This window comes from Cynocephalus volans, chromosome 3 (genome assembly GCF_027409185.1).
Source record: "Cynocephalus volans isolate mCynVol1 chromosome 3, mCynVol1.pri, whole genome shotgun sequence".
Classification (NCBI taxonomy): domain Eukaryota; kingdom Metazoa; phylum Chordata; class Mammalia; order Dermoptera; family Cynocephalidae; genus Cynocephalus; species Cynocephalus volans.
Window position 1 is genome coordinate 106725700 of NC_084462.1, and position 18548 is coordinate 106744247.

Here is an 18548-nt window from a genome sequence, read left to right on the forward strand (position 1 = left end):
ATTTAACATTAATAACCTCCTAAAGAATCTCCAGATACATCACAATATGGGTTAGGGCTTCAACATAGATTTGGAGTGGGGCAGGGAGGGCACAGTTCAGTCCATTGCACAATGAGGCCACAGAATCTGATGGTAATGGTAAAATGCATGATTTTAGGTTAAGATAACAAATAGCAATTGACTATACAGTATAGGTAAGCCTCAATATATATCAGGAGCTATAAAGGAGTAATCTTAATTTGGGACACATATATAAGTGTGTGCAGACAAGTGGGATGAGAGAAGTAAATATTAAAATGTTGACTTACATTTATTTATCACCCCTTTAAAAATGAGTATTTTTGAGGGCCGGCCCATGGCTTACTTGGGAGAGTGAGGTGCTGATAACACCAAGGCCATGGGTTCGGATCCTATATAGGGATGGCTGGTTCGCTCACTGGCTGAGCGCTGAGCAAGGGTTAAGATCCCCTTACCAGTCATCTTTTTAAAAAAAATAAAAATAAAAATAAAAATTAGTATTTTTGTTAGTATTTTATAAATGACTATAATTTAAAAATAAACATATGCACAAATATATTGGGAGAGTGCCCCAACGTTTTTCACTGAGATGTATCATGGGCAAACATGACCACCACAATGTCTCTGCCCTCAAAGACTTACAGTGGGGCTGACTGGTTAGCTCAGTTGGTTAGAGTGCAATGTTATAATAGCAAGGTCAAGGGTTCGGACCTCCATACCCACCCAGGGCCCGCCTGTGGCTCACTTGGGAGAGTGTGGTGCTGATAAAACCAAGTAAAGGGTTAAGATCCCCTTACCAGTAATCTTTTTTTTTTTTTTCACTGTAGAAAGAATTTATTTGTTTGCCTCATACATGTGAAAATCTCAGTAGTGCATTTAACTATAAATCCAATCTTTTCATTGAAGGAGTTGGGAAAAAAGTTCAAGAAGGAACTTCAAATTGCTTTACGCTTACATTTGAAAAGAAACCCTTTAAAAAAAAAAAAAAGATGACAGGTAAGGGGATCTTAACCCTTGGCTTGGTGTTGTCAGCACCATGCTCACCGAGTGAGCGAACCGGCCATCCCTATATGGGATCCGAACCCATGGCCTTGGTGTTATCAGCACCACACTCTCCCGAGTGAGCCAAGGGGCTGGCCCTGAAAAGAAACTCTTAAATTTACTGAGAGCATATAAAAAACCCAGACCTAAAATGTTAGGGCATAAACTCTATAATTACTGGGTCTACTATTCTGCCCTCAATGCCAATTCTACACGACAAGATGGCTCATTCCATCTAAAGAGTTAAGTAACACAGGTACAAACTAATCTTGCACTGACTGCTGAAAAAGCGTTAAAATTATTAAAGGTGAAAAAGTTGTGTGTCAGTAGATGACAATCCCGGTCCTTTCTTCAAGATACCGAATCCAACGGCTGGGCTCTTCCCCAAGCTCTAAAACGTACCGTGGTCCACCCTGCTCCCCGCAATTCCTTCTTCCAGGTTAATGGGAAGCTAACCGTTTCCATGGTGGCCAGGCTGGCCGAGACTCCGCAGGCTGTCCCCGCGTCCCCGGAAAACAAAGGGGATTCCCAGCCAGGAAAACAAAGGGGATTCCCAGCCATTGTCCTCGGCGGCGCTGAGCATCACCAGCACTATTACCGGTCATCTTTAAAAGAAAGAAAGAAAGAAAACCCCAATACTTATAGTGTATTGGGGACAGAAATAAATTAAACTTCTTTTAAAATGTAAATAATAGACCACAGTAAATGAATTCGTATCACAGATCAATGCATGATTATTTGTCACCAAGTAAGCTTTAGCAGTAAGAACTGTCATAGAAGGAGAAGCCACGTGCTCTATTTTGCCACAGGCTCAGGACGTCCTTGCTGCGGATGACCGCTGCGGGCCGGGATCTGCGGGCCGAGACGGCGGCGGCGCGGCCCTCGGAGCCGGCAAGGCGGCGGAACCCGGGGTGGCGACAGCGCCTCTCCACGCACCCGCGCCCCGCCATGCACCAGCGCCCCCCGACGCACCGGCTGCAAGGGCAGTTCCTGCGCGTCCGCCCCTCTGCTCCCCGCCATGCCCAGCCTCGCGTCCACGCGGGACACAGACAGCTCCACACCTCCGGCGCGCCAGTCCCCGAAAAGCCCAGGAGGGGTGAGGCTGAGCCCACGCCCCCGACGGGGCTAAAACACGGGGAAGGACCGATGCGCCAGCCACATTTTCCTCGCTGCCTTATTCCGCCCACCGTCCCATTTTGTTCATTTGTTCTCGCTCCCTCCTTTATGCCTCCCTAAAACCTTCTTTTCCCGAGGGGGCTGTCAGGTTCAAAATTCTCGATTCACCACGGAGTACCGCTGAGGGGAGAATCAGATAACAGGAAACGGGAGCATTGCTGGTCGGTTCAGCAGCGGGTATAGTAAAGAGACGCAGATATGACACGGAGGTCCTGCTCTGCTCGGGTGTGAGGGGAGTGTTGATACCAACTGCACGTCTGGGCGATGTGGCCAGAGAGCCAGATTTCCAGAACAGCTGAGTCTCTGAAGCTGGAGTTCTCAGCCTTTGGGGGAAGTGGTCTCCTTTAAAACCATGGTCTAAGCTAAGGCCCTTCTCCCAGGAAAAATGCACATACACATAGACAAACTCCGCATACAGTTTCCGTGGGTTCAGAGATTCCCAAAGCCCACTGCTGAAGTCTAGGACTAGAAGTCAGGCTGTAAATGATGCATGCCAGTTGCGTCTTCTCTCCCTATATTCCAAGGAGCTGACTCTGAGGTCTGTCTTGCTCTGGCTGCTATGAAACCCAACCTTACATCCCAGGGTAAAGGCACTCTATTCCCGTGGACCTAAATCAGGGTTGAGCAGCCTAGGTGAAGGAAATCTACACACAGCACTTTATTTAAATACTCTTGTTTTATTAATAATTTATAATTATTTTATTATTATTTAATCATCTTATTTTATTATTAATTTTTATTTTTAAATACTCATTTTAATAATTTTATTATTAACAAGTACTTATTTCTTTTGTTTAGTATGGTCCTATACTTTCAAGCCCCCTACTTCAGACAACCAAACCTTTGCAAAAACAGCTAAAGGTTAAAAAAATTCAAAGTCAAAAGCTCAGTTTCATTTAACAGTTCAGCATTTTGGGGCACCCATTATGTACCAGGCACTAGAGATGAAGATGCGTTAAGGTTTACACACACAATCCTTGCCCTGGACGAGCTTGCACATTTCTTTCTTCCCATTTGTACTCATTCACTCGCGAGCCTGTTGTGCTGTTGATTTATGAACTTTATAGTTGCAGTTCTATGCAAGAGTAAAGAAAACCTCTCCTCTGGGACCAGTTTTCATATAAGGATTTCCCTCAGATCTCAAGGCTCCCTATGTCCAGCACTTGGTGTTCCAGTTTCAGCACTTGGTATTCTGGAGGGTACTGTTGCCAGAACCTGCATCTTTTACCTAAACTTTCAGGGCTAAGAGACAGGGTGAGCTACACAGCACCTCCCACATTCAAGGAGCATGTGACAAATGGAAAAACCAGAGGTGAAATAACCAGTGAACCCAGCGAACTGTGAGTTCTTTTCTTTTATCCTGTTTATGCTGTTACTCCTGCAGCTTTAGCTGAAAGTGCATCATTTAGGGAACAAGTTGTGTGTATGTGTGTGGGGTTTTTTTGTTTGTTTGTTTGTTTGTGACCGGTAAGGGGATCGGAACCCTTGGCTTGGTGTCGTCCGCACCACGCTCAGCCAGTAAGTGCACCGGCCATCCCTACATAGGATCCGGATCCGAACCCGTGGCGGGAGCGCCGCCGCGCTCCCAGCGCCGCACCCTCCCGAGTGAGCCACGGGGTCGGCCCCCTGTGTGGGTTTTTTTTTTAGTTCTATTTTGGCAGCTGGCCAGTTCAAGGATCTGAACCCTTAAACCTTGGTGCTGTAATACCATGTTCTAACCAACTGAGCTAACCAGTGAACGCCCCACCCCCGTTTTTTCAGCAGCTGGCTAGTACAGGGATCCCAACCCTTGACCTTGGTGTTATAACACCGTGCTTTAACCAACTGAGCTAACCGGCCAGCCCTCATTTAGGAAACAAGTGAATGTTGGCAATTTAGAGTCTTTCCAGCATAATCAGAGAAGATAAAAGTCACTCCTAGGTCAAATTCCAACTTCATTGCTTAAAAATGAAAAGCATCTCTCTGTCCTCTGATGAAAGGAAAATAAAGCCCTTTCCTCAATTGAAAGTATTCCCTCTCTTTCCCTTTATATTTTTACCCCTTGGGTCATAATTCATTTATACTTCTGTTTGACATTTGAAAACTGTATTTTATAAGATTTTCCTCCACAGGTACCGAGATTACTGACTCTTCCAACTTATTTTTATATATGTGAGAGCCCAATTATAAGCCCCATAACAACAGTTTCTACTCCTTTTGTGTCCTTTGTTCCTAATTTTAACAACATAATTTCTTTTAGCAAAGTCGTAATTATGGTTAAACTCATTGGACTATGCATGCTTAACAGTGCCCACATTATGGACAACAATACCATGCAAGTGGAAGAACCAGCCAAGTCTCCTGAGAAGATGTGGTGCAAAGATAAAAATTTTGAACAGAGCAGCTCGTTGGAGTGTGCTCAGAAGGCCGCAGAGCTTCGGTAAGAGTGTGACATTCCATGCCTCAAACCATAATGAACTGAAAAAGTAAGAGATTCTTATTTGCTCATTTCCTCTATCTCAAAAGAAAAGAGAATATTTAAGAGTAAATTCAATCTGAGAAGTAGACCCGGAGTCCTTAGTAGGTAAGAAATGGATTAACTAAAGAGGATGCTTATAGATAATAGAATATTTGCTGCTTCACTTCATAGAAGTTAAAATTATTTCATCTTCATCAGCAGATAGGCGTTCTCAGACCTCACAGTGCATCAGTCCCTGGAGAGCTTTTTTTTTTTTTAAATAGACTTTATTTTTTAGAGCAGTTTTAGTTTCACAGCAAAATTGATTTCCTAAAATACAGAGTTCCCATATACCTCCTTGCCTCCACACATGCATAGCCTCCCCACTATCAACATCCCCCGCCAGAGTGGTACATTCGCTGCAATTGATGACCCTACACTGACTCGTCATTATCACCTAAATGCCATAGTTTACATTAGGGTTTGCTTTTGGTGTTGCACATTCTATGAGTTTTGACAAATGTGTAAGAACATGTAACCACCCTTATAGTAACATACAGACTTTTGCTGCCCTAAAAATCCTCTGTGCTCTGCCTATTCTTGTCTCCCTCCTTCCTTACCCCTCCCAACCACTGATCTTTTCACTGTCTCTGGAGTCTTGCCTTTTTCCAGAATGTCTAATAGTTGGAATCATAACATATGTAGCCTTTTCAGGTTGGCTTCTTTCACTTAGGAATGTGCATTTAAGGTCCCTCATGTCTTTTCATGGCTTGACAGCACACTTCTTTTTAACAGTGAATAGCATTCCATTGTCTGAATGTACCACAGTTTATCTACCCATTAGCACTGAAGAATATCTTGGTTGTGTCCAAATTTTGGCAGTTAAGAATAAAGCTACAATAAACATCATGTGCAGGTTTTTGTGTGGATATAAGTTTTTAACCTGGAGACCTTTTAAAACCACAGATGCCTGGGCCCCACCCCAGAGATTCTCTTTCAATTATTTGGAGGAGGAGTCTAGGCAGTGTAATTTTGAAGATCTCTCCAGGTGATTCAAATGAGCAGAATGTACAGACACTCCCAGCATCTGGTGTGTTGTGGGGAAAGAGGAAGGCAAGAAACAAGGGAAAGAGACTGGTGCACAGTCAAGGGGAAAAGGTGCTTAACTCTGTCCATTCTCAGGGAGAATATTTTAGCACCTTCTTTCTACAGAGCTACCATTAAGGAGAAAGTAGAGCTGATTCAACTTAAGAAGCTCTTACATGAAAGGAATATTTCATTGGTAGCAACAAAAGCACAATTAACAGAAGTTCGAGAGGTGAGTTGCCATCATCAGCTGTACTTTCTTGGGGAGGAAAACCAATTAGTTAAGCAATTAGTACTATTTTCTCCATTTTACAGCAATTCAGAGAGACCAAGTTACTTGTCTAAAGTCACACAACTTAGGGCCGGCCCGTGGCTCACTCGGGAGAGTGCGGTGCTGATAACACCAAGGCCCCGGGTTCGGATCCCATATACGGATGGCCGGTTCGCTCACTGGTTGAGCGTGGTGCTGACAACACCAAGTCAAGGGTTAAGATCCCCTTACCGGTCATCTTTTAAAAAAAAATAATAATAAAAAAAAAAAAATAAAGTCACACAACTTATAGATGATATTCAAACCCAAGCCTTGCAACTCAGAGTTCATTCTTTTCCCAACAAGAAGGAATTTAGTGTAGTTTACATGTGCCAGGGTTACGATCTCAGGAAGGATCTCCCAGAATGTAGTCAAATTGGGAAGCCAAGAGCAGTCACAGGGGAAGGAATGGAAACCAGCCTTTACTGAGCACTTTCAATGTGCTGAACTCTGTTCCACATACTTACAGCCATGATCTCTTTTAAGCCTGACAGCAACCATTAACGTATGAGGGAACTGTGCCTCAAAGAAGTTAAGTAACTTTCTCAAGTCATAAAAATAGTAAGGGGCATAGCAAGATTTGAGTCCAGACTGGCACAAAGGCTTTTTTCTTGTTGCCACACATTAGAAACTATTATCTGAATGGTGGAAATAGGGCATCAAGGGTCTAAGTAATGGGTCAGCAACATTCTTTTACTGAACAAATATTTATTGAATACCAGGAGTTGTGCAAAGCACTGGGATACAAAGGTTACAGAGATAAATAAGACAGCTCCTGCCTCAAGGAATTTATAGGAGAGAACAGCCTGTGAACAAGCACAACAATCCATAAGCAGGGTATGGGGGGACACAAAAGAAAGGGTAGTCAGACCCACCAGAGGACAATGCGCAGGATCGGAAAAGAATTCTTAAAGGAGTAGGTTCATGAATAGTAAATACTGAAAGATAAGCAAGTGTTAAAAAGGGTGCAAGAGCGGGAAAGACTTTCCAGGGGAGAGGAGGTGTAGGCCAAGGCACAGAGGTAAGAAACATCAGGGACGGGGGGTCATGGAGATCATACTAGAAATTTAGCCTTATCCTGTAACAATGGAGAGCTGAGGAAGGGTTCTTTTTTGGGGGGTTGCTGGCCGATCAGAACCCTTGACCTTGGTGTTGTAACACCATGGTCTGACTAACTGAGCTATCAGGCCAGCTTATGTGGAAGGGTTCTAAGCAAGTTGATACCATGATCAATTTTTTTTCCCAAAAAGATCACTACGCCTTTTTAAAAAATGTCTGGAATATTTTGAAACACGTTTTAATAGATTTTTTTTAAAGAATACTTTTGGAAAACTATTATAAAGCAGTAATAGTGATTAATTCTGGGTAGTAGAAATATAGATGACTGTTATTATATATAGTCTTTATACCTTTCTGGAATTTTCAAATTTCTCAAAAATCACAAAACCATGAGAAAGATCATCTGACAGCAGAATGAACGATAGACTGGCTGATACAAGACTGGAGGCAAAGAAATCAGATAGAAGACTACTGCAGGCAGGGGTCTAAAAGGAAACAGGATGAGGGTCTCAACTAAGGCAGTGAGTGAGATCTGCAGAGAAAGAGACCTATTGGCAAAGGTCCAGGAAGTAGAAGAATGGACTTCATCACCAAAGGGGAGGAAGTGAGGGAAAAGGAGAAATGAAAGATAACTCCTGGGTTTCTAGCTCGGGTGATTAGATGATGGACATGCTGTTCATAGAGATTGGATCTGGCTACAGTTAGCACTGCCCTAGGTACATCTGTTCTGATAAGGATTACAGGATCTCTATGAGGCCAACCCCCATACCTAAGTTTTGTAGAGAACTATGCATATGCTTGTATTCACTTAATCTGGTTAATTCTGGTAGCATTTAAAGAATGTGGAAATACAGTAAAGAAAGTAATTTAAAGTTGTATTGGTAAATAGCTGTTTTTATAGAATTGGATTTTTAAAACATCCATCTATATTTCTCTATTGCATTAAAGGAAAAAAAGGAAGAAGGCCATTCTAAATTGAATTTCATTACCCATATTACACTAGTAGAGACAACCTAAAATGATTAATAATCACCCACTCTTTTTTAAACTGTAGGTTTTACAATTTGTTTTTCTTAAGCAATTTACCTTTCTTTCTTTCTTTTTTTTTTTAAGATGGCCCGTAAGGGGATCTTAACCCTTGACTTGGTGTTGTCAGCACCACGCTCTCCCAAGTGAGCAACCGGCCATCCCTATATAGGGATCCGAACCTGTGGCCTTGGTGTTATCAGCACCACACTCTCCCGAGTGAGCCACAGGTCGGTCCAGCAATTTACCTTTCTAGTTATGCTTTCTAACACATATACTAAAATAAGCTTGCATTCTCTTAATCCCTTAGCAGTGAAATGTAGTGGTCAGTAGCACTGACTCTGTAGTCAGACAGGCTGGGTTAAAGTTCTGCCTTTTCCTCTTGCTAGCTATGTGATTCTCATCAAGTGGCTTAGCTCTCTGAGCTTTGGTTTCTCATTTTTAAGGTTTAGATAATAATCCCTGCCTCTCATATTTGTTGCATGGATTAAATAAGGTATATGTGAAACAATCATAATGATAATAATGTAGCACATAATGAAACACATAAGTAACATATAACACATTAGTAACTGGTCAACTAATAGTAGCCCTTGTTATAATTATGATTGTTTTTATCTCTTTCTAAAATTGAAGAGACTTTTCTGAAGCATGAGTAACTTTACTATCTGTTTCACTCAGTAACTTTACTGAGTAACAGATAGCATCTAGTTTGACATTAAACATTTTTCTTGGATAACCCACCAAGTACAAAGCAAATGTAAATAAATGACCATTCTTTTTAAAGAAATGGTGTGATTGATTATATTCAGAGACTACCTGGTAAGATCAGGCAAGGGAAATACAGCAGCAATTAGAAGATAGGTACACAAATAGACTTTATTTGGGGGATTTTTATAATATCCTTAAAAATAAATATTAAACATTGGTGTTACATAGATAAACATTAAACATATTTTGAAATTGATAAATCAGTAAAATAATACTTATTTCTTTCTTCCAGGCATATGAAACCTTGCTCCAGAAGGTACTTAATAAAGATTCTTCGAATCTCTGCTTCTTAGTGTAATCAGAGTAATCAAACCCACAGAAATCCATAATCATCTCCAAATAACATAACACCAGAATTTAGCCAACTAAATCAAAGTTATTATGTCATGTAGTTTCTATTAAGACAAATGATACTATTACTATTTTTTTCATTGTGGTAAAACATATATAACATAACGTTTGCCATTTTAAGCATTTTAAACAGACAATTGTGTGGAATTAATTACATTCAAAATGCTATGTGAGTACCACCTGTATCTATTTCCCCAATTTTTTGTCATCCTAAACATAAATTCTACACCTGTTAAGCAGTAACTTCTCATTATTCCTTCCCCCCAGTTGCCCAGAATGGAAAATCCTCCCTAACATGGAAACTATACTTCCAGACATATGCCAGGGTGAAAAATAGGGTCGATCTACAGTGCAAAGGCTACATGCTATTAATCAGTCATTGTCTGTGACGTTCTCTAGGGAATGCTCAGGTTGCTAGTATCTCAAGACCACTCCTGCTGAATGATATGACCATTCCCAGAGCACCTTTCCTTTTGCCCTAGAATCAGGGAATCCTGAGTGCAGCCCATGATGCCCTCCTCAGCCAAGTGAATGAACTCAGGGCAGAGCTGATGGAGGCGAGCAGGAAGGCTGTGAGCTTGAAGAGCCAACTGGAAGATGTGTCTGTCTTGCGGGTAACTCTGAAGGAGGTAATTAATAGCAGTGGGAAGATCAACTGTGCTACATTCTAATTTCAGAGATGTTAAAATGTGTATCTTGGCAACAATATGGATATTTCATTATTCCAAGTGAGAAAAATGAGGCTCCAAGTGGTTAAATCGTTTGCTTAAGATTACACTAATGGTAAAAGGGGAAAAGCTGAGATTTATACTTACATCTGTTCTCCAAAGTCCTTGCTCTTTCATGATGTCCTACAGCTTCCCTAACAGTAGAAACCCAGACACCATGAAAACTTACCTCAGAGAATTCTTATTAATTCCAATAAGTTTCTAGCCTGCCTTCAATTGGTTCAAGTCTTTTAGTTGAATGGCTCCTCATAGACACGGGAGATAAGTTTAGAAAAACTCACTCAAGCCCCACCCTGCAAGTGAAAAGGAAAATCTGTGCAGGGCAATAGATTTAAAATTTTTATGTCAAGGACCGTATCATTGTTAGTTTCAGGAGAGAGTTGAAGATTTGGAAAAAGAACGAGAATTGCTGAATGACAACTACGAGAAACTCTTAGAAAAGTGAGTACCAAGTTCAGGTCCCAGAGCACTGTGTGTTATAATAGACAATTATAAAAAGTACCTTCCACATTTAAAAGATAATACCTGTCATTGACAAAGACATGGGGAAACTGGTACTCACTATTATTTAGTGAGAATATAAATTGGCACAGTCTTTTTTGGAAGAGAATTTGATACTATCTATTAAAATGTTAAACATGCATACCTTTCATACCAGCATTCCATATTTCGCAATCAAAACTGAAAAAGTCCTCTGGTGTGCTGGCCAGTTAGTTCAGTTGGTTAGAGCATGGTGTTGATAACACCAAGGTCAAGGGTTCAGATCCCCATACTGGCCAGCCACCAAAAAAACAAAAAAGTGATCTTCTTGTGTATGTGCAAAGATATCTCCATAGTAAGAATGGCAATTACTGCATTGTTAGTAAAAAAAAAAAAAAATTGGAAAACCACTCAAATTTCCAATGGTAGGGGTTGATTAAATAAACAGATCATGTTACACCCCGACCATGAAGTGCTAAAAATGAGGTAGAGAGGGCTGGCCAGCTAGCTCAGTTGGTTAGAATATGGTGTTGGTAACACCAGGTTTAAGAGTTTGGATCCCCATACTGGCAAGCAATCATTAAAAAAAAAAAAAAAAAAGAGGTAGATATATTAAGAGAAAAAGCAAGTTTCAAAAGAATATGTTAACTCTGACCTAGTTTATGTTTTGAGTGTGTATGGATCCACAAACTTAATGAGATGAGAGGATTATAGTAGGGCAAAGGGGCACCTTCACTTTTATTCTATATGTACTACTATATTATGCTAATTTTTCACTATGAGCATGTATTCATGTATTAATTTTGTAATTAAAAATACCTGGAAGTTTTTAAAAATGAAAAGTGCCTTCTTACCTAGTTAAAGGCAGCCAGGTGGCTGCTGAGCTCATTTGGTTAGAGTGTGGTGCTGATAACACTAAAGTCCAGGGTTTAATCCCTGTACTGGCCGGCCACACACACACACACACACACACACACACACACACACACACACACACACACACACACACACACACACACACACACACAAAGCCAGGGGGTAGATTGGGGAGGTCTTATGGGAACATTTTGAGAACAACTGCTGCTCTTCACCTCAGTGAAATGAAGCAGTGTGGAGATTATCCATTTTGAAGACCCTCTGTGACAGACATGATTATTGGTCTCTTCATCACTCAGAATGCTATGTCCTTGGATCATCACATGATGTATGATTAGGAAGTGCCAAGAAATCTTAATACTAGCCTAAGCAAGTTATTCTTAGACCACATTTATTAAAATGTGTAAACGATCAAGCACTGGCCATGTGTGTTTGATACTCAAAACGGGTCTGCCCTCACAGCTAGATACTATGGGGTGCAGGGTAGAGTTGTTGAAAAGTTTAGTTTCTGCCCTTCAGTATAGTAATTTATAATCTACTTCAGAGGTAAATATTCTCCAAACTAGCCATTGGTGAAAGTACATAGAGGAAGTGAGTGAGAAATGGAAGATTTTATTCCTCATTTCTAATCTAGCAAACCTGAGAATGTCTTGGTATACATCTCCCTGCCTAAAGAAAGCGATCATGCTGGAGAAGTTCCTTGGGGTGACTTTGTGGTGTTTGCTTAGTATGATACTTGAGACCTAAACAGAAGTGATACTGAGCAACTCCTCAGTGGGACCCAAAAGTTCCAAAGCAGTTGGCAAATGACAGTTACAAATAAAGCAGGGGCAGAAAAAAACATGTAGGGGAATGAATGATGAACTAGGTTCAAGAGATGCTGAAACCGTGTAATAAAGACATTATATCACATACCTTTGAGTACCCATCTGACAACTCGCTTCCCGTTTTCAGCATGCTGGACAGCAGTCATCAGCCTCACTGGAGCAATGAATTCATAGGAGAACAGCTACAGCAGCAAGTCTCTCAGTTGCAGGATCAGCTAGATGCTGAGCTGGAAGAGAGGAGAAAAGTCTTACTTCAGCTGTCTGAAGAGAAAGGTAGGTTAGGCTTTGAAGAGCTCTCCTAAATGTGGCATCCTCTACATCTAGTTTGGGAGAAGGGAACTTGGGCCATCACTTCTCCAATCCCCCCACTTGATCATATTCTTTTGTGGGTCATAGATAATTCTGGTAATTAGATCAGATTTTCAATCATGAGAGCATAATACCTTCTTATTTACATGTATACTTTTTCATATGTAATGTCTTTCCATTTGGGAGGATGCCAACTTTTAATTTCTTAAGTTTTTAAACATTTTATTTAAAATAAAAATTATTTATGGTAAGTATTGAAAATGAATTTCTCATTTCTGTCTTTTATCGTTCTCATCAATCCTTTTAGAGGTGAATAGAAGCCTTTATTTTTTAGCACCTGATACCTGAAATTGAGAAGCAAATTGCTACTCTTGGCTACCACTAGCATTTAACCCCCTGTCTTAACTCTTGGATCACAGGAGATAGTCATTCAGAAGATTTTAAAATACCATTATGTGTTGCTTAACAACAAGGATACGTTCTAAGAAATGTGTCATTAGACGATTTCATCACTTTGTGAACATTACATAGAGTGTACTTACACACACCTAGATGGTATAGAGTACTTCACATGTAGGCGATATGGTCCCTGTTGCTTCTAGGCTGCAAACCTGTACAGCATGTTACTGTACTGAGTACTGCAGGCAATTGTACACAATGGTATTTGTATATCTAAACATATCTAAACACAGAAAAGGTACAGTAAAAATATGTTACAAAAGATAAAAAGTGGTACTGCTATATAGAGTACTTAACATGAATGGAACTTGGAGGACTGAAAGTTGCTCTGGGTAAGTCAGTGAGTGGTGAGTGAGTGTGAAGGCCTAGGACATGACTGTGCACTACTGTAGACTTTATAAACACTGTACACTTAGGATACACTAAATTTATTTTTTTAAATTAAGTAACTGTGCTACAATGTTAAGACAGTTACGACATCACTAGGTAATATGAATTTTTCAACTCCATTATAATCTTATGGGGCCACTGTTGCACATGTGATGAGAAAAATAAATATGACATCAAGAAAAATAGAGGCATAAAAGGATAAATCTTAAGAGCACATGCCAAGGACTCTGTAGTACATATGAAATACAAGTGAAGTCTTATAAGGACCTAAGGGGCACTCTAATTTAATCCTTTGTCTAATGCATGCTGATGAAATGATGTGCATACTGGCAAAAGGCAAACGTACAACAAATTTAGTTATAGGTCTAATTGGATTTTATATGCGATTCATGAATCAGAGTAGCCTTCATTCTACAAAATAAAATGAGAGCTCCCACCCGGCAATGGCAAAACAGTGGATTTTGTAAGATGGGAACAAAGAAACAGAACAATAGAAAAACAAAAAACTGGTTAATATCAGGTTACTTCAGGTTACTTTTTTTGTAAGGGTTAAAGCAGAGAAGTCTTCCTTATTATGCTGACTCAGATAGCATGGAATCTCCTGTTTTGAGGAAAAACTGACCTGTCTGCTTCCTTAAATTTTCAGTTTGATTATGTGGCATTTAGCACTATTGACTCCATTTTGGTCTGGTCTGGTCTGTTTCGGTCTAGTGCAGCTCAGTCCAAAACAATTTGGCCTCCCGGAATTTTCATTTAACAACACTAAACACTGATCACCTTCCATCTATGAAAAACACACACATGCATGCACACACACGCACACACATGGAAATGCCCATCCTCCATCCAGGTCAGGGTGGATGTGGAAATAAGGGCCATAGAGAACCAATAGCTTAGAAGTCAGAATAGAGCAGGGGTAGAGTTACTGTTGAGATACTATTTTTTTTTTTTTTAAAAGATGACCAGTGAGGGGGTCTCAACCCTTGGCTTGGTGTTGTCAACACCACGCTCAGCCAGTGAGCCAACTGGCCATCCCTATATGGGATTGAACCCGTGGCCTTGGTGTTCTCAACACCACACTCTCCCGAGTGAGCCACGGGCCGGCCAACTGTTGAGATACTATTTTGGATGGTGCTATCAAAAAGTTAGGACTGTCCCAATCAGTAAAGTAACTCTGTTTCTGTTTTTTTTTTTTGTTTTTGGAGTGCAAGTGTCACCTCAGTTTACTCGGTTGATAAACTAGAGGCCCTTTGTAGAAATAAGAGACAATTGCTTCTTTAAGGACAAATTTATAAAATGAATTAAACATTAGTGGGAAAATTTAATTCACACTTGATCCAACTCTGACCATAGTTACTGATAACTACAGAATTTCAACTTTCTGAATCATCTTTTCCCCAGCTCAGAATGAGAATCTGAAGCTTGAAGTCACCAACATACTTCAGAAGCATAAACAGGAATTAGAGATCCACCAGAAGACAGCTACAATTTCTCAGTCACCTCACAGGCAATATGAACCAGCTCTATTTCAGGAGACCGCTCAGATAGAGGTAAGAGCTTCTTCAAACAAACAAGTCTACTCTGCAGAGGGATCTCTGGCAAATATCCCTAGGAAATATGAAGAGATTAGAAAACTAAATAAATAATATTTCGATCTGATTGAGGATGATATTTGGAAGGATATGAGAAGACTAAGAATAAAGAGAGCTTTCTGAGCTCCACCTATTTTTTCCACCCTTTACAGCTCATTAAATTTAGAATCTTTTTCAGATGAGTATTTGAAAAGATCTGCTGAAGTGCAAACAGCCATTAGAGGCTGAATAACCTCCCTTCACTTCTGCTACTGAGGACTAGGCAAGAGGGCACTTGTAAAATAATACAAATCCTCTTTTACACTTTGGAGTAAATTCTGCTGCTGGCATTTTACTACTGCCAATAACTGCTTTATGGAGAATAGTTATTACTGTACCCATCATATTTATGCTCCCTTTTACCAATGATTTTCCCTGTATAGCCCAGTGAACCAAAAAACCAAGAAGAGAAGAAACTACCCCAGATGTTAAGTGAGTTGCAACTATTGCATGCAGAGACCGCCTTGGAACTAGAAAAGACCAGGGACATGCTCATTCTACAGCGCAAAATCAACGTGTGTTATCAGGTGCAAGAAAAGGGGTGGATAAATGGGCACTGGGAACCACTCATAAGACTGGAAATGAAGCAAGACCCAAGTTTCCAGGGTTGATACCAGGTGATATGCTGTCCTGTGCAAACACAGATTGTGCTGTTTTTTGAAGAACTTAAGAGCTCTCTCATGTTCCACAGTACCTTGGCACTAGGAGCCAGTGAAGGGGCTGTGTGGCAAGTGTGAAGCTTCTGGGTTCAAATCTTTCCAGTCCTAGGAAAATACTACCCTATGGCACTAATAGCACAACTAGTCCTGGAGGATCTGTGAGGAACCCAAGCCTTTCTCTAGCGGATGAATTTGCCCTGCTAAGGACATAGCAGAGTCTTCTTTACCCAGCAAGTGCCACCTTTTTATATGGGCTCTTTGGTTCTGGGACAGTGGGATAGAAAAATTCAGACATTGTTTTGTTTCAGGAGGAACTGGAGGCAATGATGACAAAAGCTGATAATGAAAGTAGAGATCACAAAGAAAAACTGGAGAGGTTGAGTCAACTCTTAGACATCAAGAACAACCGTATCAAGCAGCTAGAAGGTATTTTAAGAAGCCATGGCCTTCCAACATCTGGCAAGTCTTAGTTCTTTGTTGTCTTCATCACAGCTAACACTCATTTTCCCTTCTCTGTACCTGTCTAGAAGACTGCCTGTGATGTCCTTAGCATACGAGTTATCCCTCCTGTTCTTTATTCTACCACCTTTGTTGTTTTAATTCATGGTTAGCAGCTTGTTTCCCTCCATCATGTCATTAAGTTTTTCTGATTTTTCTGGATAGTTTCAGCAAGGCCCAGCAATTGCTTTCAGGGGGTTGATTGTATTTTGAGATTGAGAGTGTCACTGTTGGCCCTCAGGCTGGTATACCACTCTCTCTCTCTTTCTCTCTTTCCTTCTTTCTTGCTCTCTCTCTCCCCGTTGTTTCCTCAACCCAAGCCCATAAAGCAGTTTTTATCAGGTAATAGAGCTTCATCACTCATATTCCATCATCCTTTTCTGTGATTTCTCTCTAAAAATCTCTAAAATCTTTGTTGGAGTCTGAGGATATTGACAGTAGCAGAGCAGCTGGCAGGACACTTCATGCAAGTTTCACATTGTGGTAGTTCCTATATTTAGTAGTCACTGCTGACCAGGGTCTGGTCTCAGCCTTGTAGGTCAAGAAACTTGGCTTTGTTGTTATACTCAGTGATGAAGAGACCTGAATCACACTAACCAAATTTACCAGAGACTGATATTTACACCAGAATGTTTGTTATTTTACCATGATAGTTATTCCACCGCTGCCAGGAGAATATTCGGAACCACTTTTCAGTACAGCCCTCTCTCTGGCAAGCAGAATCAGTAAGCAGGTTTCTTAGTGAGCATGGAACTGGAATAGAGACGAGTCTTTCTGAGGCATGCCAGGGTGAGTCAGGTAAAACGTCACCACCATATAACAAGGAAAACTCCCCTTTGGATCAAAATTCTTACATCTTTCAGGTTCAGGGTCTTTCTTCCGGGACCATGTAGGATAAATACCATTAACTACTTCTGAAGATTCATTCGGTTTAACTTATAGTTGTTTGATTAATGATTAGGCCGAAGGGTTTTTCATATGTTTAACAATTATTTGTATTATTTCTTTGGAGAATCACCTATTCCTGTCTTTTGCCCATTTCTTAGTAGTATTTATTGATTTGCAAAAGTTCTTTATATGGTAAGATTACTAACCCTGTGTCACGTAATGCAAAATTTTAAATACATTATATTCAGTTATATTAATCTAATCAATTAAGAAATCATTAGTCAATTTCTGTATTTGATTTCTTTTTTGGACACGAAGACATTCTTTTCTACTGCTTTTTTTTTTTTTTTAATTTTATTTTGTCGATACACATTGTGGCTGGTTATTGCTCCCCATCACCAAAACCTCCCTCCCTCCTCCTTCCCCCTTCCCCCCCAACAATGTCCTTTCTGTTTGCTTGTCGTATCAGCTTCAAGTAATTGTGGTTGTTATATCTTCTTCCCCCCCCCCCACGGTTTTGTGTGTGTGTGTGTGTGTGTGTGTGTGTGTGAATTTATATATTAATTTTTAGCTCCCACCAATAAGTGAGAACATGTGGTATTTCTCTTTCTGTGCCTGACTTGTTTCACTTAATATAATTCTCTCAAGGTCCATCCATGTTGTTGCAAATGGCAGTATTTCATTCGTTTTTATAGCTGAGTAGTATTCCATTGTGTAGATGTACCACATTTTCCGTATCCACTCATCCAATGATGGATATTTGGGCTGGTTCCAACACTTGGCGATTGTAAAGAGTGCTGCAATGAACATTGGGGAACAGGTATACCTTCGACTTGATGATTTCCATTCCTCTGGGTATATTCCCAACAGTGGGATAGCTGGGTCGTATGGTAGATCTATCTGCAATTGTTTGAGGAACCTCCATACCATTTTCCATAGAGGCTGCACCATTTTGCAGTCCCACCAACAATGGATGAGAGTTCCTTTTTCTCTGCAACCTCGCCAGCATTTATTGTTCAGAGTCTTTTGGATTTTAGCCATTCTAACTGGGGTTAGATGGTATCTCAGTGTGGTTTTGATTTTCGTTTCCCGGATGCTGAGTGATGTTGAGCATTTTTTCATATGTCTGTTGGCCATTTGTATATCTTCCTTAGAGAAATGCCTACTTAGCTCTTTTGCCCATTTTTTAATTGGATTGCTTGTTTTTTTCTTGTAAAGTTGTTTGAGTTCCCTATATATTCTGGATATTAATCCTTTGTCAGATGTATATTTTGCAAATATTTTCTCCCACTCTGTTGGTTGTCTTTTAACTCTGTTAATTGTTTCTTTTGCTGTGCAGAAGCTTTTTAGTTTGATATAATCCCATTTGTTTATTTTTCCTTTGGTTGCCCGTGCTTTTGGGGTCGTATTCATGAAGTCTGTGCCCAGTCCTATTTCCTGAAGTGTTTCTCCTATGTTTTCTTTAAGAAGTTTTATTGTTTCAGGTTGTATATTTAAATCCTTAATCCATTTTGAGTTGATTTTAGTA

General features: G+C 40.4%; 1 protein-coding gene across 5 annotated transcripts in view; it reads left to right on the forward strand.

Moving 5' to 3' along the window:
- RPGRIP1 (RPGR interacting protein 1) overlaps positions 1 to 18548 on the forward strand; it is a 70120-nt gene that overhangs the window by 7502 nt on the left and 44070 nt on the right. For 3 of the 5 annotated variants that reach the window (XM_063091283.1, XM_063091284.1, XM_063091285.1), the window contains exons 1-4: positions 12237 to 12459; positions 14746 to 14894; positions 15359 to 15502; positions 15943 to 16093. In XM_063091283.1, coding sequence (XP_062947353.1) covers positions 12237 to 12459; positions 14746 to 14894; positions 15359 to 15502; positions 15943 to 16093 — 667 coding nt within the window. Of the gene's footprint in view, positions 1 to 1868; positions 2156 to 3475; positions 3575 to 4440; positions 4655 to 5884; positions 5991 to 9156; positions 9181 to 9757; positions 9905 to 10370; positions 10445 to 12236; positions 12460 to 14745; positions 14895 to 15358; positions 15503 to 15942; positions 16094 to 18548 lie in introns of those variants that run through there. The other 2 variants (XM_063091282.1, XM_063091286.1) reach the window with 2 other exon arrangements.